The sequence below is a fragment of the Westerdykella ornata genome (genome assembly GCF_010094085.1).
Source record: "Westerdykella ornata strain CBS 379.55 unplaced genomic scaffold EI97scaffold_1, whole genome shotgun sequence".
In the NCBI taxonomy this organism is placed as follows: domain Eukaryota; kingdom Fungi; phylum Ascomycota; class Dothideomycetes; order Pleosporales; family Sporormiaceae; genus Westerdykella; species Westerdykella ornata.
Window position 1 is genome coordinate 1,268,305 of NW_022986851.1, and position 22,527 is coordinate 1,290,831.

The 22,527-nt window shown below is 51.7% G+C and overlaps 8 protein-coding genes across 8 annotated transcripts; 5 read left to right on the forward strand and 3 right to left on the reverse strand.

Annotated features, from left to right (window-relative positions):
* The first annotated feature begins 924 nt into the window (after positions 1 to 924).
* On the forward strand, positions 925 to 3,593 carry EI97DRAFT_19444 (uncharacterized protein). Its single transcript, XM_033793625.1, has 4 exons — positions 925 to 1,483; positions 1,534 to 2,103; positions 2,154 to 2,857; positions 2,962 to 3,593. Exons 1-4 carry the CDS (start codon positions 1,079 to 1,081, stop codon positions 3,473 to 3,475), a joined length of 2,193 nt encoding a protein of 730 aa, XP_033658599.1. The 5' UTR covers positions 925 to 1,078; the 3' UTR covers positions 3,476 to 3,593.
* EI97DRAFT_19445 (uncharacterized protein) lies at positions 3,594 to 4,301 on the forward strand. Its single transcript, XM_033793626.1, has one exon. It carries the CDS (start codon positions 3,711 to 3,713, stop codon positions 4,191 to 4,193), a length of 483 nt encoding a protein of 160 aa, XP_033658600.1. The 5' UTR covers positions 3,594 to 3,710; the 3' UTR covers positions 4,194 to 4,301.
* A 1,497-nt stretch (positions 4,302 to 5,798) lies between these two features.
* EI97DRAFT_438467 (uncharacterized protein) lies at positions 5,799 to 7,396 on the reverse strand (the record flags this gene model as incomplete). Its single annotated transcript, XM_033799498.1, has 4 exons — positions 5,799 to 6,065; positions 6,224 to 6,554; positions 7,020 to 7,126; positions 7,331 to 7,396. 4 exons carry the CDS (start codon positions 7,394 to 7,396, stop codon positions 5,799 to 5,801), a joined length of 771 nt encoding a protein of 256 aa, XP_033658601.1.
* Positions 7,397 to 9,239: 1,843 nt separating this feature from the next.
* Positions 9,240 to 10,728, forward strand: EI97DRAFT_429144 (endo-1,4-beta-xylanase precursor). Its single transcript, XM_033797376.1, has 3 exons — positions 9,240 to 9,980; positions 10,033 to 10,493; positions 10,552 to 10,728. Exons 1-3 carry the CDS (start codon positions 9,512 to 9,514, stop codon positions 10,702 to 10,704), a joined length of 1,083 nt encoding a protein of 360 aa, XP_033658602.1. The 5' UTR covers positions 9,240 to 9,511; the 3' UTR covers positions 10,705 to 10,728.
* Positions 10,729 to 11,043: 315 nt separating this feature from the next.
* EI97DRAFT_472260 (uncharacterized protein) lies at positions 11,044 to 11,853 on the reverse strand (the record flags this gene model as incomplete). The annotated part of the gene is made up of 1 exon (XM_033801848.1): positions 11,044 to 11,853. The coding sequence occupies one exon, from the start codon at positions 11,851 to 11,853 to the stop codon at positions 11,044 to 11,046; it is 810 nt and encodes a 269-aa protein (XP_033658603.1).
* Positions 11,854 to 16,113: 4,260 nt separating this feature from the next.
* EI97DRAFT_19470 (uncharacterized protein) lies at positions 16,114 to 16,875 on the forward strand. The gene has a single exon (XM_033793630.1). It carries the CDS (start codon positions 16,198 to 16,200, stop codon positions 16,636 to 16,638), a length of 441 nt encoding a protein of 146 aa, XP_033658604.1. The 5' UTR covers positions 16,114 to 16,197; the 3' UTR covers positions 16,639 to 16,875.
* Positions 16,876 to 17,111: 236 nt separating this feature from the next.
* Positions 17,112 to 18,748, forward strand: EI97DRAFT_454287 (uncharacterized protein; the record flags this gene model as incomplete). The annotated part of the gene is made up of 2 exons (XM_033800522.1): positions 17,112 to 17,437; positions 17,491 to 18,748. 2 exons carry the CDS (start codon positions 17,112 to 17,114, stop codon positions 18,746 to 18,748), a joined length of 1,584 nt encoding a protein of 527 aa, XP_033658605.1.
* A 2,443-nt stretch (positions 18,749 to 21,191) lies between these two features.
* On the reverse strand, positions 21,192 to 21,590 carry EI97DRAFT_438471 (uncharacterized protein; the record flags this gene model as incomplete). Its single annotated transcript, XM_033799499.1, has 1 exon — positions 21,192 to 21,590. The coding sequence occupies one exon, from the start codon at positions 21,588 to 21,590 to the stop codon at positions 21,192 to 21,194; it is 399 nt and encodes a 132-aa protein (XP_033658606.1).
* Between the last annotated feature and the right edge of the window lie 937 nt (positions 21,591 to 22,527).

The following is a 22,527-nucleotide window of genomic DNA, read 5'->3' on the forward strand; positions in this document are numbered from 1 at the left end:
GGTCTCGCGGCCGCTTGTTGAATCGCTGATGATGCCACTTCAGCATCATGCACACCTGGATAGCTTTGGCTCCATTATTGCTCATAATAACCCTACGGTAATACAGAGTCTTGGTACAAGACGCATGGAGATATCAATTCTATCCAAACTCATGCGAATGTCACTAATCGCGTCACAAGCTTCAAAACGCGGCCTTGTATCGGACACGACATTAGAACTAAGGACCTGCGAGCATACTTACCACAGTTGGTATGCTGAAACATGCCTATGGGACGACGACTGGCCTGGTTGATTCTTGATAAGCTAGGGTACCTTAAATCCGGGCGACTCTAGTTCGCTTCGTCCGAAGGCAATTGGCCGGCTACTCTGAAGTCGGCGGTAAAGTCGGAAAGCGTAAGGGCAATGCAATACCCAATGCGATTCATTTGAAAACGGCGAACATGTCGAGATGACTAACCTTGGTCGCCATTCGGTATGATTGGTCACTGGACGCGCTCGAATACACGGCCCCCATTCCCCTCAACATATCCTGTACATGCAGTGGATAGCTTAGTGAGGCACCGACGCGTCTGAAAGCCCAGGATCATCCAGCTCGCATTCGGGACCGCTGTGTCGAGCGTCATATCTCATATGTCCAGTACCTATGTACCCTAACGGCACAAGTTTAGGAGCCGTTGTCAACGGCCCATCCGCACCCGTATGAGACGGGCTACGGCTCCTACCTCTACCGCCTTCGGTCGTTGCAACACTCACCGCCATACTCCGCAGCGGGGCACTATGCCAGTGTTGGCTTTCGAGCCGAATAGTGAGATGCCGCGGGGCGTAAGGACGCTAAACGGGGCGTAACTAAGCCCCCAGCATCATTTCGCGTGAGCATATTGGGCTTATTGGCACGATATCCCTGGCCCTTGTCCCAATCATGTTGTTCGGGAATACCAGGAGATACAGAACAGAAGATTGACAACTATCGGGCTGCAGTACCCTTTTAACTACCTTTCCCTATCCTAAGAGCTTCCCTTACCTATTCTATAGAAAGTACATCCCAAAACCCTCCGTTCACAGTGCTCCCATACTTCCTATGGCTTCCCGACTTGACGCTCCAACCATCACTCGACGTCGAAGCGTCTTGGCCTGCGCAAGATGTAGGGCCAGACGAGTGAAATGCGACCGCGCACAACCAACTTGTTCAAATTGCAAAAAGGCGGGTGCACTTTGCCAACCCGCTCAGCAGAGATATTCTCCCTCCGTAACAAGTCGCGCAGGAACGGATAAGTCCGAAGACTATACCCGCCTATCAAGACTGGAGGAGAAGGTGGCAAGACTGTCACGGGAAGTAGACAGCACCTCTCCATCCCGAGCCCAATCTCGAACTTCATCTCTGGAAAAAGAAGATTTCAGAGCAGAGGCATTGCGTGGGAACATCATATCCGGTCCGAAACCAATCTATTTCAGTCCCATCTCCTGGGGAACTTTTGCTGAAGAGGTAAGTTCGTACGGGCTCTGGTCCTATGATTATACCCTAACCACTGGCAGCTGAACCATGCACAAAATACTCATGAAGAGGTACCAGTTCAACGGGGTGGTTTTTCTTACGGCCAAAACCCACGGATGTCCCTTCCAGATGAAAGTCTGCACGAAATTCTGCTAGACGTTTTTCGCAAACGTGTAGATCCTCTAGTTCGAGTACTGCATTTGCCAACGTTTCTTGACCAATACCGAGCATTCAAGCAAACCATGTACCAGCGGGACGAAATTTCGGCTCAATCGTTACCCAGCACATACTATCCAGTGAACGTGCTTGCCCCGCAACAGGGAGAATGCGTCAATATTCCGCCGACTGCTTCGCCGCACCAGCGTTCCACCTCCAAACCCGAGGCACTTAAGCTACCCAGTGAGGCATTCGTCGGACTTCTGTATTCCGTTTACTATGCAGCGGTGGTAACCCTGATCGAGGACCCTAACCAGGTCGAAATAGGGCACGGTGTCGACATTTTCAACTTAGCTGCGACACTTAAACGAGAAGTCCAGGAGCGTGTTATGAGGATTGGAACAGACACCCCACGATCCTCGCTTCAACTTCTTCAAGGGATGGTTCTCGTAATGGTGCGGTCTGAGGAATATTCGTACCATATCCGCAGCTGACTTTTGAATAGGCACTCGAGCCTGAGCCTTTCGATGTCCAGGCCCAGTCGTTGCAGCTCAGTGTGGCCATATCCCGAGCGCGCGAACTTGGGCTCCATCGCGATGGCTCTAAATTTGCATTGGGCCCCATTGAAATCGAAGTACGAAGGCGCATTTGGGCACATTTGTGCATACTTGATACCAGATATGCAGAACAACTGGGATGTGAACCAAAAATTATGTCCGACTCCTACGACACATGCTTACCCTTGAGTATCGACGATATGGATCTGACCGACATTGAAGCTCAGGAAAGCGAGCGAGGATCGGAGATGTATAAGTCACATGAAGAAATTGAGTCCGGTCAAAGAAGGCAATCGCCATTCTCGCTTATGACACTCACGTTAATCAGCGCTGAGGCTTCCCGATTGCTTTCTCACATCCTCACTGTTCGCTATCAATCTCAAGATGCAATCGCAAATGCACCCGCAGCTCATGTACCTCATAATGGGCCGCGAGCACATATGGGCAGACTGCGCTGCATAGATCAATTTGAACAAAAGTACCAGACGGTGTATGGTCTTGGGAGAATGGATTCTTCCCATCCATTGCAACTTTTGACTTCGGAATGCGCCGGTCTCAGTGTTGCAAGGGCTAGCTTTCTTAGTCGTACCATGTCATGGAAGGAAGAGTACGCATCCATGAGTGCCCACAGGAGAGATATGGAGACCTCAGAGTACGTTCTTTTTTCCATTTTTCTTTTATATTCAAGAACGGAGAGGCACGCTCCCAAGCTCCGGGACTAATCTTCCACAACAGCTTGTTTGACGATGCCGTTAGTATCGCCACCCGCACTCTCGACCTCATACGGCGCTACACCAACACCCCTTTTGGTTGGTACACGAAGCACTTCAGAGACCCCTATTCGACCACATTCCTAGCACTTAACCTGGCTCGCGGCGTCCACGTTAAAGAAGAAAAGAAACGCTTAGCCTGCTCAGTCCTAACTCAGCTCTTTCCGCTTGATTCCACGGGGAGATTTCTCGAACATGGTCTACATCGAAGCAGATTTGGTAAACTTCTTCTGGAAGCGACCTGGTCAAGGCAGGCTCATACCACAACTCAAAACTTCAATCCGCACGCCGTGATGGCCGACAACAGCCACACAAGCAGCGTCTTCCCCTCAAGCATGTCAGCAGATATGTCCATACTGGGCCTGCCAGCATGTACTGCAGGTAGTGAGCACCTCCAAGCTGCACCTAGCATGTACGGCAATATCAATGCTATGATGGACGATTCGCTCTGGGCGTCAGCAGTACCTGGCACGGGGAGTTCTCACTCATCCTGGGTATGAAAATTTTTTTTCTTGACTCAACTCAGTATTGACGCTCCTACTCCACACTTCCCTTTTTCATCAACTTTTTCAACGCCGTTTATTGTACTTTGTTCTCAAGAAGCAGGGGCCCAACCTACCCTGCTCTATCATTTGTCACTATTGCCAGTATTTCCGCTCTTCGTCACCAACATGTCTTAGTCCTCACGCCGAACGAGCAGTGCTAACATTTCCTATCCCGTAGGACACCAGCATCATGCTCCCAACCGCCCATGCATCTCTGCAATCCGCACGACTGCCACGACAACCACGCTCGACAGCGATCAGCACCGACGCCTATCCAACGCCCCCAACGCTGGAAGGTCACTCGCCCGCCCCGTCGCAGACAAGTTCAGTGACAAATGGCGAGAGCATCGATCTAACCCACATACCAAGTTTCCATCTTCACCCCGTTTCACTGCCCACACAACCGCAGATAGCCCATGCAGATGAGGGTTTTATCGATCTAGATCCGCAACTTGAAGCGACCAGGACGTGGCCCGTAGGTCGAGCGGATTTGCAGGTCCCCCCACGCACGACTCGCGAACGATCTACGTCCCAGCCAGACCAGACTCACCTGTTGGAGCCCAAGGTTTCGTACACGAGAGCAAAGTCTCTGAGTTTGAGCTCCAAGATGCACTCACCACATTTGCGCCCTTCGGAGATACGATCTCTCAGTATGAGTCCTCAGATTCTGTGATTACAGCACGAATGGTCCGGTGACGAAACTTTTACGGTTATCAGTTGGAAGGAGATGCCTTATACATAGTTCAACGGGCTGGCTAGCACGGAATACTCGGGAGGGATGGTTCAGCGTACAGGGCACATGTAGGGGAGTGAGTGTATGATAACTGTGTATATTACATATAGACCTGGACGCTTTCGAAGAACCTCCACCGACCAACTACTAAAGATGTCAGTGGCCAGTTCTGTTGCCGTTTCTATTTAACATGTGGGTTGGAATAGCTCGATGGGCGAGGCTCAGAAGGACAAGTAAGGGATTACATTTAGAAGTTAGAAGATATGGGCCGTCCAGAACATGCGTGCATCCATTCGTGCGAACCGGCTGTGACTTCATGCAATTCTCCGAAGTACCAGACGCACAAAACCGGAGACTGGGACAAAGCCTAACCTCCAACCCCATGTAATCCACGCCTATTTCTTTCCCAAAGGTCTGAGCGCATTACACGACCCCAGGTATAAACAGCGCATGCAAGCATGCACGGACAGCCATCATGTCACACACTTATGTACTCTCCTGGGTGTGTGCTTATGCGCAGCCCACTGGAATGGTTATTCTCCCTCGCAATACATTCCCAATAAATTGTCCTCAGCCGATCCCAGGGGACAGGCAAAGGGTGGGATATTGATACGAAGGATTCACTGCTGGGCTTATTCCCGACGGATGTCTCCGTTGGAGTGGAGGCGCCTGCCCGCCCGCCCAGGGCGTAAGGCGCGAGGCGGAGTGTAGATCGCGGAAAGCGGAGACAAAATCGGATCGGAGCGGGAATAATCTTGACGGCCGTTCCCGTGGGTGACGTCGTGTATGGCGGGTATGTTGTGCAACTCGGATGCAGAGGGGTAGTAAGGGGCACACTTGTAGATTTTTATCTGTCTGTATTACCTGTCTATCAATGAGTAGGTCTGTTGTGGGATATGCGTGGAAATTGGTGAAAAGCACGCAGGGGGGCGACGAAGACATTTTGTAGAGAGAAAAAACAAAGTATTCGTACGCGAACATGTATATTGTCCGTCCCTTTGTCCCAAGGCGCGGTCGGTAGCAAGACAAGTCGCAAGTACTTTGGCCTTAAGTAACTTTGATTCCAGGAGCGCATCAAATATTTGCGTGATTCGGTCTGGGGTTTTGTTGTATCAATTCCTCGTCGTTGCTGCTTTGATTCGGGAAAGCCTGTTTCATTCTGTAGCAAGAAGCCTTTTCCCTATGCTTGGTGGTCGGGGTGAACCCTTTTCTATACTGTGATAAGATCCACTCCCGCCAAGTTGATCTAGTGGTAGCTCTGAACGAAGTGAGCAATAATTCCTCGTCGTCTTAGGGCTCTAAACACCTCCAACAATCCTTCTTAAGCCAAAGTTGTCCGCCTTTAAATAGCGACGATTTAAGCTACTTCTGAAGTGGAGAAAGTGGAGGCAAATGTGGTTTGCGACTCAGCGACGAACAGGTGTCTTGAGCGGGCCGCTACAAACTACGCACAATCAAACGAGTGTCCAATATCCTTATCATCCCCACATTTAGCCTCCCCTCTCAACCCATTCCTAACTCCTCGTCTCACTTACCCATCGCTCCCTACACGTCTTTCATACATCGGGAGAGCTCGTACGTCTTCCACGTGGCGCCAGCAACATCAACCTCAACATAAGCCTCATTCAACAGCCCACCCTTATGATCACTTGTATACCCCACAACCAGCATATTTCTCACTTTAGTCGCATACAACAGATTCGAGAAAGGCAGCACTGGGATCTGGAGATCACCATTGCTCCAATTACCGGTAGCGCCGTCATAACCAACTTCGCCAATGGTGTTGGTGGGCGTTATGTAGTAAACGCGGATCTAGCCATGCATGTGTTAGCTCAGAGAGTTATGTATTTTCTTTGCAAAATGGAGGGAACTTGGAGGGAAGGGGTAGGCAAAATAATGAGAAAAGGCGGAGAAGAGAGGAGAAGGGAGGAGAGGGAAAGGGAAGAGAAGAGAGGAGGTACTGTACATACCTGATTATGTTTATCCTGAAACCAAGACACTGCCGCAAGAGGCGTATACTGGCGCATTGGGCCATCAAAAATGATTTTGTTGGCAGTGATAGGGTCGTTAGGTATGCCAACGCTGATTTCCTTGATACCCGCAGTATCGTTGCCTTGGACGTAGATGCGCAAGTCATTGCCGATAGTGGCGACGGCGCCGGCTATGCCGAAGGGGATGGGGACGACTTTTGCGAGGGCGCCTGTCAGGAGGGCGAAGAGGATGGGGAGAGTGAATTTCAGGTTGTTGGTGGTTTCGGAATGGGTTTGTTTGGGTTGAAATAAAGTGTATGATTGGAAGGAGCTGTTGACAGTTTTAAGGTTGCTGTTGATGGTCGTCTTTGGGGGCTATGAGGTGGGCTTTTATATCTTGAGTTTTGGCTTTATTTTTAACTACATTATCGACCAGAAGTTCAGCGCGAATGCATGTAGAGATGTCGCGCAAGCCACGATCTCTGTCAGCACCTGAATATATCGATATCCTACCATACAGTGAGATTAACCTTAACCAGGTGATCCAAAGCCGAACACCGAGTATAATGTTGCGTAGGTCACGATCTCTGTCAAGACCTGAATATATTGATTTTCTCCTCTACAGTGGGATTTTTAGGTGGTCTAGAGCTGAACGCCGAGCATATGCTTGGCGATACCCGTTGATTTTTCGAAAGATGATGACGGTCGTCCGATGGGAGTTTAGAAAGTGGAGCTGAGACACGAGGCTGAGGGTGCATGCTTATGTTGTCCGGAGACATGGAATAGCCGCACACACCTGATGGTATATTGCTCAAGATCAGAAACGGATAATGTAGGAGCTGGGTAGGGAAGTAAATCCACGGTAGAAGAAAGTCGCAGGTTGCTAACACCAGCGGTCGAACACTTGTCAGCATAACTAGCATCTCACACATCGGGCTTGTTGAACGTTTCGGACTCGAGGAAACATGGCTATAGGGAGGACTGAATGTATTCCCCCTGTTCACTAGTACAGTTCGTATTCAGAGTTCGACGCGCTCTAGCCGGCAAAACGGTCTGTTCAGTGTTCCTCTGCGAAACTGTAGCAGACACATTCCTGAAAGAGCCCACCATCGTGTCGATTCTTGTGATTATGCTGCCGTTCCGGAAAACCGTCGAGTCGGACGCCATTAACATGCTTGAACAAGTTTGAATTGTGACTTGGGTTAGAGAATGAAGTATTACATATAGAAGGGCACTCCCCTTCCAACGGACTCATGATCACGGGCTTTCAATCCGTCTCCAGCACGCAACCTCTTCAATATCCACATCACCAAGAAGCTAGCCACCCTTTCCGCCCTCCTCTCTGCTCCTATGCTTTCCATGGGAGTCGCAGCCGCTGGAGAGGCGTGCTCCTACACCGAGAGCGGCGTCACTTACCGTGGTACTTGCGGTAGCCCATATGCGTGCACCACCAACGGCGGATTTCATCTCAGTGGCTTATGCCCGGGCGCTAAGTTCAACCTCTAAAGCCGTATCTCGAGACGCCCATCGTAACACTGTGACAGGAAATGACAACAAATGTTGCATGTCGGCATCTTGCCCTCGAGGAATGTGCTGGAATTCAAACACTGTGGCCGGAACGAAAAAATGTCAAAGGCAAATTTGTCAGGTGAGGCAAATTGAATCGGTAGTTGTAGATGTTGATTAACGGTTCTGTAGGGGTGTTTGTCCCGGTCCCGATGTGTATTGTTGCCAGCATTAGTCGGTGGGCGCAAGGCAGAAACTTGGTTTCCCCCTCTCTATCGCGCCGTAAAGGTGCAGGAGAATGTGAGTCGTGAATATTTGTTTACTCCGGAAAGAACATTTGGTAGGGTAGGAGGCAATCTATGAAGAAATTCGGATTGATCGAGAAAGATCTACGTCAGGGACGCCTGCACCACATAGAATCTAAGGAACTTTAAAATGCAAATGACGTTGTTAGGAACTATATGAGGCATTTGCTGTGGGTTCCGGCGTCTGCAAGTCTACAATCGATCTGTTAACCTTTAGCAATTGAATGGCATCCTTCACTGCGCGGAGCCTACAAGCTGTAACATCCAAAAAATAGTTAGGGGAGAGAGGAAGAGAAGAACAAGAATGCAACAAAATCATAAGGTATGGACTTGTGGGGCCTGGACTAGAAGGTGCTTGAACCCGAGGACGGCTGTGCACACATTTGCCTGACACTTTCATCGAAAGGCCAGTGGACTAGATGCGCCGATTTAGTTTACCCACAAGACGTAAAATATCCAAAGGCCTTGCCATACACAAGTGAAGGCTTCGATTTTTATTTAAAGCTTCACTATCAAATTACGGCTCAAGTTAGACGAAGGGTGTTCAACTGGACAAGGCGTAGTATGCATAACCCAGGACTTGTTGAAAGGTCGAATGAGCCCTTGGGAAGCAAAGACCTTGAAGTGATTCTAAGGATGCATGTTTACAAGTCTCACGACTCGGTTTATATTCCAATACGGTGTTGAAGTGGGCCGGCCGAGATATCGCCGCAAAAGTTGCCACTTGCGGGTACATAGTTCGACCGTCGGATTCTCCCATTCATGCTTGCTGAATCATGCAACTTCAATAGCGGGTGGAATTATCCATAATTGAGAACAGGAACCGTATCGAAGTATAGACGCATACCATTTGTTGTGTGCTGTGGTATAGTAGCGATACATCCCCGATCCTTTCCCGGGTTCTCCCACACTCTCCATACTCCCATTGATAACCCGTACAGCGCTCTAGAATATTCCTTCAACATGCCTACTGTAGTTAAGGAAAGAAGGGGTGCCCTGGTACATACTCTTCTGCACAGAAGCCCAGCCATCATGTGGTTAACTAGATCCAGGGGCACTCCTGAGCGGGTAAATGGTTAAAACAAACACGACCAATCAATAACCTTCTTCCCCTTCCCTTAGACCCGGGGTTAATAGATCGTGGGGTCAAGCGATAGTCGGATCTAATATGTCATATTGCGTTTCAGATTTCCCCATATGGGGCACCCACCGGCCCCAGTCGCCCTTCAATATGAATCTCCACAGAAAGGGCCGCGAACACCAGAATACCCGCGCTTGAACGGCTTCATTGCTAGTGCATTCCAGGGGAAATTGTTCGAGCCCATGTCAAGCCGGCTATTTGGGAGGTCGCGGTTCAGAAACCCGGGTTGAGCTGGAAGATCGTCTGCTTCTCATATATAACCACCATGGTCTAAGTATCGTCGTTCTTCTTCGACACTGCAAAGTCCTCATCGATCCCGTCACCGTCCAGTTCGAGATGTTGTTCAACACCGTTACCACGGCTCTTGCCCTCGCCTCTACGGCGGCCTGCATGCCATCGCATGGCGTGGAGGTCCGTCAAGCCAACGCTCTCAATGCCGCCATGGTCGCCAAAGGACGCCAATACATCGGCACCTCGCTCACCATCCGCAACGACAACCAGGAGCAGAACATCATCCGCAGCAACGAGTTTGGATCCATCACGCCCGAGAACGCCATGAAGTGGGAGTCGACGGAGCCCAGCCGCGGAAACTTCAACTTCGCCGGTGCGGACCAGATTGCCAACTTCGCCGCGCAGAACAAGAAGCAAATGCGCTGCCACACGTTGGTGTGGCACTCGCAGCTGCCCAGCTGGGTCAGCAGCATCAACAACAACGCCACGTTGATCCAGGTCATGACCAACCACATCCAACAGGTCGCGGGAAGGTATAAGGGCAAGTGCACGCACTGGGATGTTGTGAACGAAGGTATGCGGTTTCCACATGGTGAACGTGGAATTCCTTACTGACACGATGCCAGCCTTGAACGAGGATGGAACGTACAGGGACAGCGTCTTCCTGCGTGTGATTGGCGAACAATTCATCCCCATTGCCTTCCGCATCGCCGCGTCTGTCGATCCCCAGGCGAAGCTCTACTACAACGACTACAACCTCGAGTACGGTGAGGCCAAGCACCAGGGAGCTCTCCGCATTGTCAAGCTTGTCCAGTCCTGGGGTGTCAAGATTGACGGCGTCGGTCTCCAGGCCCACATGACCAGCGAGGCCACCGGAACCCAAAAGGTCGTTACGCCCTCCACCGAAGTCCTGACCAAGGTGCTTCAAGACTACGCCGACCTGGGTGTCGATGTCGCATACACTGAGATTGACGTCCGCATGAACACTCCCAGCAACCAGCAGAAGCTCCAGACCCAGGCTGCCGCTTACGCCCGCCTTGCCCAGAGCTGCATGAACGTTGAACGATGCGTCGGAATGACCATCTGGGTAAGCGCAGTCACGGTTACATCGTCTCGCTATTGAACGCTCGCTAACCTCTGCATAGGGCGTTTCTGACAAGTACTCTTGGGTCCCGCAGACCTTCCCCGGCGAGGGTGACGCTCTGCTGTGGAACAACAACTACCAGAAGAAGCCGGCGTACACTTCCTTCATCCAGGCCATCAACGGTGGTGGCCGGGCTAAGAGCAAGAACTGGTAAAGGGTCGGGAGAGAAAAATTGTAGACTTCAATAGTGTATATACTTTGGAAAGTACTTTTTTATCTTGTTGCATGACATTCCCACTGAACACATGTGAAGTGCATCAAAAGTCCTCTTTGCGGAACCTGTACCAAAGTATAGGGGGGCGTATTGGTCAAACCAAAACCACGCCCTTTTTGAAACTCTTGAAAAAGCAGTACTGGAGCACTTTCTACCGATGATGAGCATACAATTAACCCTTAGAGCTGCGCATTTATATAAGGATCGGTCCAGCAGTGTGTTTAGCTTTCATTGAAAGTCCACCCCTAACCTCACCTAAAGAAACCCTACATAAAAGACCTACATACACGACCTCCCTCCACAAGACGACAACGTATGCACATACCTCAACTTCCCCCCTTCAACCCTAAACTCATGACTATCCGGCAAACCCGCCGCACCCACCTTCCCCGGCGTGCCCGCAAAATCCATGATAATGTCCACAGTCCCATACTCCTCATCAACCACATACTGCCTATTCACCAACTTCACACCATTCGGAACACCGACATCGCACCGATCATTCGCGGCCCCCTTCCCCGTATACATGCCCCCCTCGAGCCTCGCGCACGGCTGCCCCCACGGCACCTTGACGCTCTTATCGTTGAAGACGTCGCAATAAGCATCGCCTGCCGCTTGAATCACGGCTCGCGAGTCACGCTTCGCCGCGGGGATCTCGTCCCACTTCTCGCGACTGGCCCAGTAATACGTCCCCGTGACGTTGAACAGCCAGTCCCCTTTCGTCGTAACGATGCTGTCGATCTGGGCGACTTTGTACGTCGAGTTATCGAGGCGGACCTGCGTGTGGATGACGTAGGGTTTTGATGGGTTGGTGACGATGACTTCGGCGAAGGCGGCGCATTGGGGGACGTCGTGCTGGGTGCGGTTGTAGTCGATTTTCAGGGGCTGGGAGAGGATGCCTTTGGTGATGGAGAGGGTTTTGCGGTTCTCGGTGTAGGTGACGGAGGTGCCGAGGGAGGGGAAGGAGGGCGTGCCTGAGGTGTAGGCTGTGAGGAGGTCTTTGGTTACGTTGCGGAGGAGGTCGCGGGTGCATTCTGCGGCGGAGTGGGCGATGAGGGCCGCTGTGACGGTTAAGGATAGGGCTTTCATGTTGGAGGTAGCGGAGAAAAACTTGTTATTCTAGAATGGCAGAGAGAAAAGACCGTACAGTGAAACGACGGACATCCTCGTTTTAAGGACTACGAGGTATACCAGTGGCGTAGCCATCTGATTTCCCTGTATTTAATTTTTACTTTGAAAATCGCCCATCACCAATCACCTCCAGAGGATATATGGTGATTGGATTGACTTTGATATCACGATCGCGGGGTTCTTCATCTGGGGATGTTTCATACCCTGCGTTGTGGGGCTCGACATCACACTGCCGAATGACAAGTTTTATCCGGCCATCACTACCGAAGAAATATACACCATCGAGGCCGATGGAACCAAATGCAGGATTCGAACTTACACAGCATAATTCTGGTTGAAGTTTCGGTAACCTGGATGCCACATTCCGGGGTAGAGAGATAATCAAAGCGCTCTTGTTGCGAACGAACTCATACTTCACTTGAATAACTGTGCTCAGTCTTCCGGGAAGACAGTGGCTACGTATCATGCCGAGAAAAGAAAGTTAGGTCCTATAAACATGTGGTTATGAATAAAGCATTGATTGCACGTCGATCTATTCCTAGTCGAATATTCTTAAAGGCCCTCGGTCAAAACCGGTTTTACAAGGCAAGCGTTGTATGTCACCGAGGACGATGATCTCCACCACCTACTACAGTCAATGCCAGAGCGAGGAACTATACATACCTTCATCTCTCATCCGCCTGTCTATAGCGTACTCCTCCCCCCAGCCCTCCATCTGGCATGATACGGAGGCCGCCTTTGTGGGAAGTCATCATATCTTTGGGCAGACCCGATGTGCCTGACGACCGGAAGAGATATGCCATTCGATTTCCGCCGAGCAGCTTGCGCGGTATCTCAGGCAGAGCGAATCCGTATCGGACGAGCAGTTCTACTGCGGGATGCCCATCGAAAGTCTCAGCGACGCATTGTTGCTATGTACGATGATCTGTTTAGGATCCAGCACTAACGGCAGCGGGGAAGCCTTGCCGTTATCTGCCGCCCCCAGCTTCATTGCATCAGTCAGTCACGACGGGGAGGGGGCTTCCGTGGCACATCAAGCTGGTAATCTGCATCCCGCTCAAGATCCACCATAGCTCAAAGGCCGTGGAAGCCGGCTGTGATCTCGCCATCTGCCTTATCGTCTACGGGGCTTTTGCCCAGCTTCAGTGAATTGGACCAGTCGTAGTGTGAACACGGGTCAACTCTGGCATAGAACCAGTGAAGGGTGGCGGTTTCTTCAGTCGCGGCATTAATAAAGTGCCAGTAGTCTGAAGGAAGCGGGTTGTTCGACGGAAGACATATTTCATGGATGTTGGTATGGTCTGTATGGCGAAGGAGAAGATGGGCCTGCCATGAGGTTTGTATCTATATCTGGCGAAATCGGGAGAATCTGGACCCAGGAAGTGGGACAGAGCAGTGCGGTTTGAAGATGTAGTACGTTATGTCTTCGTGCAGAGACTATTACGTAGTCGGTGAGATTGATCAGGACGGGAGAAGTGACGGAGGAATATTGTTCACTTGGTGTCGTGCTCCTTCATGCCCGAGCATTCGACAGCATCTCCCTAGAATCCGAGATGTGTAGACCAACAATCTTCTGTCATGTTAAGGACATGTAAGCCCATCATGCATAGCTGGCAGAGCGGGAATGGCGCGCAGATGATGACTGGTCGTCTGCTCTGGTGATGGGAAAAACAATGGAGAGTTTATCCTTTCAATATCAGTACATGGAAAGAGTTTATCATTCGTCTCCTTCTCTGAAGGAGAGCTTCAAAGCGCTGCGAAGTCGACTTTACCACCCAGTCGTAATTCCGGTAAACACAGGGTCTTAATCGGAAGTAGGATATCTGGATTGCGAAAGTAGGAATTACATCTTGTATTAGGCAATCCAGCATTCGTTTTGACGCATCGCTTCTCTTATCAACCTGGAGTGGTACAGAGTAGTAGTGTTGATCGTCAAGCATCAGTTCCGCGTCCCTTCGAGTGAGAGAGTGGATGCTGACTCAGCAAAACTCCGTTCTGTACCAGCATAACTCCATATTGCAGTTCATTGTTGACATAGATGATGCTTCTGCAGAGAAGTATCGACTGATCTGACAGTTGGTAGCTTAAACTCTCAGAACAAGCACTAGTAGCATTCCGCTCGCATATCTTCAAGTCACCTAATGGATGCGAAATAAGCATTATCGAGTACGTTATCTCTGCTTAGGATGCAGGGCCAAGCACTACTATTGTGTACTATCGAGGCATTTCGAAAGGCCCGCTGAATGTTATCAAGGAACATCTATAGCGCTTCTCCATAGGAAACGAAGCTAGACGCTACGACGTGCATCCCGCCTCTGAAGGCATGCTCTATGCTTGGGTAGATCTTGTTAACAAGGTCTAAAATGCTTACCTTCGTCCCTAGAGCGAGTGCGAGTGGTCTTGATGGGTCCGTATTCATGGATGCTAGGGAATCAGACAACAGATGGGAGGTGAGATGACAGAGGGGGGAGAAGGAGGGGAAGGGACGCCTGTGTGAAACACATGTCTCAGCGCTATCAATTGAAGCCCATACCCTGCCGAGACTGGTCGAGTTTGTAAACGAAGAGCGGTCAGCAGGTCATTGCAAGAGAATCTAGAACCATGGGCAGTCTGAAGGCACGCCTAGCCCACGTCGTCGGTCAACTGCAGAAGCCAAGCTTGTGTATGGGATTGATGGCGATATGCAAAGGGCAGCAGAGCTGGGATGCATGCAGGAACAAGGCACTGGGAGACGCATAGAACGTTGTCTACGCCGCGTGCCTTCGTATGAGCACTGGAGGTATCTCAGACGCCGAACCCTGAAGGGGGCAGACCAAGCAGGCATTCATATGGAACTTGGGAAGCTTGCTGGTCGGTCAGCACACGCATATATGCATGGTCGAGGCCCCACAGGGAGGTTGGACAATGCGAAGCACGACAGGCTGACACTGGCTTGCTGCGCTAGAGATTTGGGGGACGACAGGAGATAGGGATCTTTGACTGGGTGTACTCGGCAAGCACAAGCGATTAACACCAGCATGCCGCAGGTAGTTGTCGACGCAGCAGGAGAGTCCGCATATGGAACCAGCATCGAGCATCTCTCTCATGGGGGTGATTTCGAGCCTCGTTATTTTCGATTCCGGGAGCAAGTGACAATCGGCGAGGGAACTGTGAGAGACGGCATTTCGAGTCATGACCGGGAAAGCCCTGCTGCCGTCAGACGCAAGCTGGTCGAGGTGACGTAGATTTATAGGGTTGCTGGGCAGTTAAGCGGTGGGCGATGTGTAGGCGATGCGTTCGGCGTCCGTGGTGATCGGTGAGAGAGGGGCTGGGAGGGCGCAGGCGGACGGGAGGGAGTGGTCGGCATGCCGAGGGGAAGGTCGGCGATAGCGAGCATGAGGGACGTAGCGAAGAGAAGTTTATGTACTGAGAGGGAGCGAGTAGGCGACGGTACAGCATTGAATAATAATTATGAAGAGTTGACGATATTCGATATTGGTGGTAGAGGAGCGTCTAACAAGTCCGCGGGGAGCGCTTGGCGCGAAGAACCCTGGCCGTGATTGGATGGGCCCGTGCGTTTTTCCAAGGTTGGGGTCTACCGATGGACTGCCTCTTTTGGAAAAGCATGGACATATACAACGAATTGTAGGATACTCCGTACAGGTGTCGACAATCTGTAATAGGACACGGCGTTTGAATGTTGTGGCAAACGTTGGCTCGCAGTCGCTGCGGAGAGGTGGCAATCTATAGTAGGCAGGAGAGGAAATGGTCATGGTCTGCTCTACCTAGGTATGATCTGTGGTCGTGGTCTAGGTACTGTAGTAATGTCTTTCATTTGGCTTTGGTTCAACGATCAAACATTGCACCAACAACAACAACAACAGGAAGAGGACTCCGCTGGACAAGCGAAACAGGCCAAAAGGAAAATTGCCTTTGCCTTTCGCTGCTGCTGTGGCATGTTTGGTGCATGTCACCGTGGCACTGTCATCTTCCAATTGTAAGGTTCGGGAAAGCCCCGGATAAATTCATATTGGGACTAGCGCCTGAGCGGACAACTCTTGGCAAGCACAGATAGAACAAAACCACAATCCCTCCACTCCAAAACACCCCCACACTCCTCTTCCCCCTCCCGTCAAGTCAAAACCTTATATTAACGTTCGCCTCTTCCAAGTTTCGAGACAGGCGGCGGCGAGACAGCGCGGCCCTAATATGGGCGGACACGTAAAGCACACACAAGCGTGCCGTCTCCCGAGCTCCCATGTGCAACCTTGTTGATGGACCGAGGCATCCGGAATGCGAAGACCATGAACCACGCAGGGGGAAATGTCCAACCACGCACAGTACCAGGCCAGGCACCTTACTGAGGGCAGCCCGAGGCGACTTTGCCGTTTCCCGTCCCAGCTGCATGCGCGGCATCGAACCGTGAACGACGGGGGCCATTCGATATTGCAGGATATGCTGGCTGCCATTATTGTGTTGCGACCGCTGTCTGCTGGTGCTCCGACGCTTCGGAACTTTGAGAGAAGAGCAGGCGCAAAAAAAAAGAAGTTCAGATTGCCCGTTGCACGGCCGCCACTCATCGTGCTCGCGGAAGTCGGAAACTTGCCGTGTGCTCAGCCCCCCTCTGTCTCTGCCACTCGTGTGCGCGGCAATTCACCCAAACACGGATCCGGTCCGCCCACCCCCAGCACAGACTCCTCTCCATCCCCTCCCTCCTGGTCTCCAGCACCGCCGTCCAGCTCAACAATCCTGCCCACACCCTGATCCCATGAAGCGGCACGGAATCTGCGCGGCCCGAGTCGCCCCCAATCCGTCAGCAGTCGGGGCCGTTGCTGGGTCTCTGCCCATCAGCCCCCCCATCGTCGCGCATCCCTCTCCGCGGTTTGCTGGCCGCCTCCCCGCGATGCTTTGCATACTCCGTACATAGTCGCACTTCCCCCGCCGAATCACAACGCCTCCCGCTGGCCCTGCACCCTCTGCACCAGTTGACCGCACTGCGCTGCCGCTGGGCATGCACACGCCTTGGCCCTCCCCCGTTTCGAACCTTTTCTTCAACCGCCCGTGTCCTCTCCCCATCCTCGCTGCTCCATCTGCCCTCGGTGCTACCTACGCACGCATGCGTCCTGCGACTTCGTCCTGTACCCCCTTTGCGTCCCTCGACCACCCATGAATTGCCTCAAATCCGCATTGTCGGCCGCCCGAGTCTCACCCGTTCCCTCTACTCCGCATCTTGAGCAATGCAGAGCGACCTGCCTCGTCTGCTCCATCCGTCCAACTCTCCACCCCTTTCCCGTCGTCCCCATTGCGCCCTTCCTCGCCTCTCCGAGCTAGACAGCTACTCACGTACCGCTCCCTCTGCATCCGCTATAGCTAGCCCTCCATCATTCGCTTCTATCAACGCTCGTCCTCATCCGCTACCTCGGAGCGACACGGCAACTTCACCTCCACACCCAAATGTGCCGTTGACACCACCTCCCACTTCTCGTCTTCATAGCCCGCCTGTTACTGCACCGACCGAGAGGGAGAATTGGTCGTCAGTCAAAACTCTGCCCCATAATGCTGGGTAGGTATTCTCCAGCCGTCATGCGCAAACCGCCCGCTCACATGTTCAATCAGGAACCGGCAGGCCCAGGTTGACCAGACCGGCCCTCGACTGCCACGCATATCGGACATCCCGCCTGCGGCGACGTCACGTTCCGAGTCCACATCGTACCCCCCAAGATTATCTTCCCCTACAAACCCTCAGCGAAATGGGTCACGGGACACGGATTCTGAGCCGGCCGGCTCCCATAGCCCGTGCTCACCGTCATCTTCAGCATGCTTTGGCGTAGTGAAAGGCGATAGTGGCGCCATCGATGACGCGCAGACGGTCCCATCAGTGTCGCCGTTCAAGAGACCCGCACGTCCGACCACACCACCATCACATCCGTCCGCCGCCATCACCACCGCAACCCCACAGTCGTCACAATCTGTCAGCGTCGGTCCACCAAACGGAAACTCGTCGGGGGGTCAGGCGCTCCGCTACTCTGCTCCTCCGTCCCCCGCAGAAACTCCCAAGGGCTCTACCAAAGGACTCCAGCATACTGCTCCGTCTCAATCGCACATGGTTCGCTTCGTCGGGCGATCCAACAGTGCCGAGGCAATGCCTCCGCCCAGTTCTCCGTCCCAATGTACTGCAGATCGTTCAGGGAGGACGAGGTGGCATTCGTCCAAGAACACTACCGTACCTGTTTCCCCCTCGTCGATACCCGCAGCTGACAGTGGGTTCAATGCTGGGCGCATCGCTACGAAATTGCAACCCGGTCTTGGAGCATACCCTTCGCATCGCCCGGATGGGCGAATGGTTGGCTCGCTTGCAACCCTGAAGTGTGACTCGTGCAAAGTCCAGTTCGTTGACGGAGCAGATGCACTTGTAATGCAATTCAGCCCATATCCCCATAGATTTCAATGCCAGGATTGCCAGGCGAAAGCAGCACGCGAAATTGAGCATCATACCCAGACGCAAGGCAACAAACGAAAGTCCCCTCCCTTTTCTGACTCTTCGGAAGAGGAGGCACCCTTCAAGACGCGCAGAGTGACTCCTGACAGGCCCCCGTCTGCAGGCCGTGAACCGGACTGGTTTCCCACTTCTCGGCCATCTAATCCTGACGCCCGGCCACAGTCAGTAAATCCCTTGCATCCCTGGCCGGATCATCCGAGCAACGCTGATCGGTTTACTAGGTTGTCTATGTCTGCAGCGAGCGAGATATTCAAGGTGCTTGTCAAAATCCCTGAAACAGACGAAGAGATCTCTCAAAATCGACTGCTGCGTGACACCGTCGCTAAACTGGGCCCACCGCAAGCGGATCGATTCGACGGTACTTGTTACCAGTAAAACAGTGTGCCTTGCGCATGGGGCAGTCATCATGGCCCGGCATTGTCTCACGCGCACAAAAAAGCAAAGGCCCGACTGTTGGATTTGTCTCTCTGTGAGAGTCGTTGATGGCCGTCCGCCGGCCAACCCTTACGAAATAACGATGCTCCCTCTCAGACACCTTGGTTGGGAAATACCCAGTTGCATGGACATAGGGTCCGTGGGTTTCTATTCTATCGATCTCGCTTTGATACCCGTCGCTGTTTCTCTCCTTTCTCCACTCCATGGTATCATTTTCGTCGTGTTCTGGAAAGAAGTCGGACGTTTCCCTGTAGAATACCGATGCTGAAATGAACATGTGCATATTGCTGCGTCTTTGGCTGATGATTGGGTCCTCTTCAGCAGACGCCGACTCGTCCAAATGCATGTCTCCTCCTTCCCCCCGTACAGAGACGATTGAAGGTCGAATCTGCCACTTCATTGAAGTGCCGATCGCATATGCATGGCATTGCACTCCTTTGGGTCTATTTCTTGTTTGCTGTCTCGGGACTCGAGCGAGTGGGACGGGAGGCATGCCGAAGACCTTCCATTTTCGGGTCGTGGGCGTTCAGCAGGCAAAGCTTCGGTCTGATTGATTGTTCACACCGCATGCGTCGACGCCGAGGTTGTGGGGCGCGCGGGTAATGGAATTCCGGTATTTATCGATGGGATCGATGACGCGGACATCGATGCCGCCGACGCTGCTTTCGATTGAAGGGCCAAATGGGGAATCAATGATTCTCCATTGGGTTTGTCTACAGTACAACAGGGTTGGGCGAGGAATGGTCGGTCGTGATGTGCAGCAGCACCGCTCGGCTGGTCTTGGGGGAATTGAGTGGCGTGGAGATGCAGGGAAAGAGTGTTATTGTGGTAGAAAGCTGGATCGGATTCGACGATGACGATGATTGACCATGGTGATGGTGATCGGGGCGATCCGATCGGATTGCCGTGCCGATGTGTGCGGTATTCCTGGGGGTGGGGGGATGAGGCTGAGGCTGTGTTGATGAGTTTTTTGAGTTTTTGAGTTTTTGAATTTGATGGGTGTGAGGCTTTTTTGTGGATGCGCGTTTTTGTGTATGGGGCGGGTTGATTGGACGGTCGATGGTGGAGGTTGTTGTATTGTGTGGGGTGGAGATTTTAAACGGGGGGATAGAGCAGAAAGAGGGATGCGGTTGGAGGTTGAGATAGATGGTCGTGTGGAGTCGTAGTAGTGAGGGTCATAGATCTCTCTTTACCCGAAGATGCAGTCTGAGTACTCCATACTGTGTACAGGAGTACGAATCTGAAGTTCCGATCCGCCGGAAATCAGAATAACCAGATGGGCATGGGCACTCGTGGCGATCCTCGATCTCGCTCGTGGCGCATCTGTGACCAGATTTCGTGTCCAGATCGTGGGTCTTCCTGTGCGTGGGGGTGGGCTTGGGGTCACTTCAAAGAAAAAGCAATCGTGCGGACGGGGAGGATGCGGAACTTGCCGCTTGGGTTTTTTTTATCGTGAGGCAGAGAGGCATTTGCTTTTGTAGGTAGACTTTCAGGACGGGGAGCCTGGTGTCTGGTCTCTTTTTCTTTTGCTCTGGCGTCTAGTTGTACGGATACACTAGGGTATGTATGGGGGTCGAGCTGTGCGATGCGCGTAGGGGCGGGGACGGTTAGATGGTCAGATGGTGGAGATGCTGGGGGTCTGCTATAAGTGATTTGTGATTAGGTACAGGATGGGTTATTTGAGGGAGTGGGAAGAACAAAGGCACGGCTCTGGAGGCTATTTTACAACAGGTGCGATTAACGACGAGGTGGTGAGGAAGGAAGGTCTTACTACGTATACAGTAGTTCCTAAGTTATCTCGTTGGTTTATTCACGGGATAGCGGTTGGGGTTCGAGTTTTTACAGGTCCTTCACCCTATGAGAAGGGAGAGATGAGAAAGGGATTACAACGAGTCACAGTGGAATGTGCGCCTGACACCGATAGCTCCCAACGGGTAAATTACGACAACAAGGAAGGAAGACCTACTACATATAAACCGTGATTTAGAAGACTACTGTTAAAGACCGTGAACAGCTTCACATCGGTAAATCTGTGCAGGTTAATCGATTTTTCCAAACTAACTTTAAGGAGAGGAAGGAAAAATGGCAGAAGAAAGCAGGTACGAGAATATAGGTAGGGACAGGTATTATCGACATGTAGTATTTAGGCGAGTATATAGAAGAGCTATGGAGTAATTGCAAAACAAGGTTTTAACTGTGGTACGGATATCGCTGCAGTCTAGCAGTGTACGCGAAGTAGAGGGATAAGTGTGTTGCCGTAGGAGTCGATACTGGTGTAGCTAGCTTAAAACAAACAGGTTATACTGTAAACCAGGTCTTGTGCCTCCAGCGTACGCACCTCCCCTCGGATATCTCCAATCCCATATCTCCTCCCAATACCCTCTCAGCAAAACCGACCATAATGACCCCCATCTCGACCCCAACTATAGCCCTCACGCCCAGCACCCTGACCCCTCCAACCCCCATATGAACGATAGTCCCGTGGATCCTCGTATTGTTCCCATGCCGAGCTGCCTCTGAAGCCACCTGGTCCCGAGCCGCCGAAATTGGCATAAGTCCTGTAGTCATAGCTGGGTTGGTACGCTTGATATCCAAGTCCACGGTGGTTTGCTTGATGTCTGCGAGGTTGGCGGCGAGGTGGTGGTCGGGGAGCGAAATAGTCTCTTGGGTGTTCGCCGTCTTCGTCTAGAGGGCTGACGGAGTGGGGATGGTCCCAGTCGTAGGTTGGCGTCTCGTCGTGGCAGCAGCAGCGACTGACGCCGTAGTATTCGTAAATGGACATGTTTGATGTGGTTTGTTAAAAGGGGTATTGTTCTTTGGCTGTGGATGCCAATCTTTATGGGGGGTTCAGAACAGCGTAGAGGTTGATGGGGCTTGCTATGCACTGGGGGAGTATGCTTATATCTTCGCAAATATGCGTTGCGCGTGAATTAAAAGAAGGATAGGGAATTACCCATGGAATTCACTTTATTACAATGTCCTCGTGCTGCTAAGGTCCTAGTCACTGCAAAGCGTTATCAGAACTTCACATCTACCTCAACAAACGTGGCTTATTCACAGCTCGGCCACGACTTGAAGCTATCTTCGCTACTAAAGAGGGCTATATCGTTGCCATGAATGAAGATTACCCAATGACTTCAGCTCAGTGCAAAGACAGAATGGGGTTGCTTACTGCAATGAATGCTGAGATCTTGCGAGCCAACATCACACTCCGACAGCGTGTCCTGCGAACTGGTGAAAATTGCGCGAACTAGCTGTTTCCCAGCACATTCTCCAGAATAAAGTGTTGTAAAACATCTACAAATAAGCCACAGCGTCTTTCCTCTAACAGATATCCAATCCTCGTTTGTTGCCGTCCATTTGGTGATTTTCCCCATATTCACTGATCCTCTTTACCCCTTGATCTACGAATGATCTTTATGAGAGTAGCGTTTTTCTGGCCTCTAATGAAAGTTGCTTGAGGATACGCATCGTACTCGGCGGGACAAAGTATATATATTCACTGCGATACCATCCCATGGCCAGTATTCCTCTCCACACCACGCTATCGGAGAGACCTTCACGACGGTAAATCTTTTTACTGTCTCTCTGGCGGATTAATAATTGAATCCCGCTTTTCTTGTCGTCGAATGCGCGTGCGCCAAAGTACCCTCAACCGCATAGTTCCCCCCCCCCCCCCCCCTTTTTCATTACCAACCCCAGGTCAACGAGCTATTGAC

What these genes read in the sequence shown, in the direction of transcription:
- EI97DRAFT_19444 (XM_033793625.1), top strand. Translation starts at nt 1,079, where the DNA reads ATGGCTTCCCGACTTGACGCTCCAACCATCACTCGACGTCGAAGCGTC. An exon ending in GGGGAACTTTTGCTGAAGAG is followed by an intron (nt 1,484 to 1,533) that starts GTAAGTTCGTAC and finishes AACCACTGGCAG; the next exon opens with CTGAACCATGCACAAAATAC. An exon ending in AAGGGATGGTTCTCGTAATG is followed by an intron (nt 2,104 to 2,153) that starts GTGCGGTCTGAG and finishes ACTTTTGAATAG; the next exon opens with GCACTCGAGCCTGAGCCTTT.
- EI97DRAFT_19445 (XM_033793626.1), top strand. Translation starts at nt 3,711, where the DNA reads ATGCTCCCAACCGCCCATGCATCTCTGCAATCCGCACGACTGCCACGA.
- EI97DRAFT_429144 (XM_033797376.1), top strand. Translation starts at nt 9,512, where the DNA reads ATGTTGTTCAACACCGTTACCACGGCTCTTGCCCTCGCCTCTACGGCG. An exon ending in CTGGGATGTTGTGAACGAAG is followed by an intron (nt 9,981 to 10,032) that starts GTATGCGGTTTC and finishes ACACGATGCCAG; the next exon opens with CCTTGAACGAGGATGGAACG. An exon ending in GCGTCGGAATGACCATCTGG is followed by an intron (nt 10,494 to 10,551) that starts GTAAGCGCAGTC and finishes ACCTCTGCATAG; the next exon opens with GGCGTTTCTGACAAGTACTC.
- EI97DRAFT_19470 (XM_033793630.1), top strand. Translation starts at nt 16,198, where the DNA reads ATGTCCAACCACGCACAGTACCAGGCCAGGCACCTTACTGAGGGCAGC.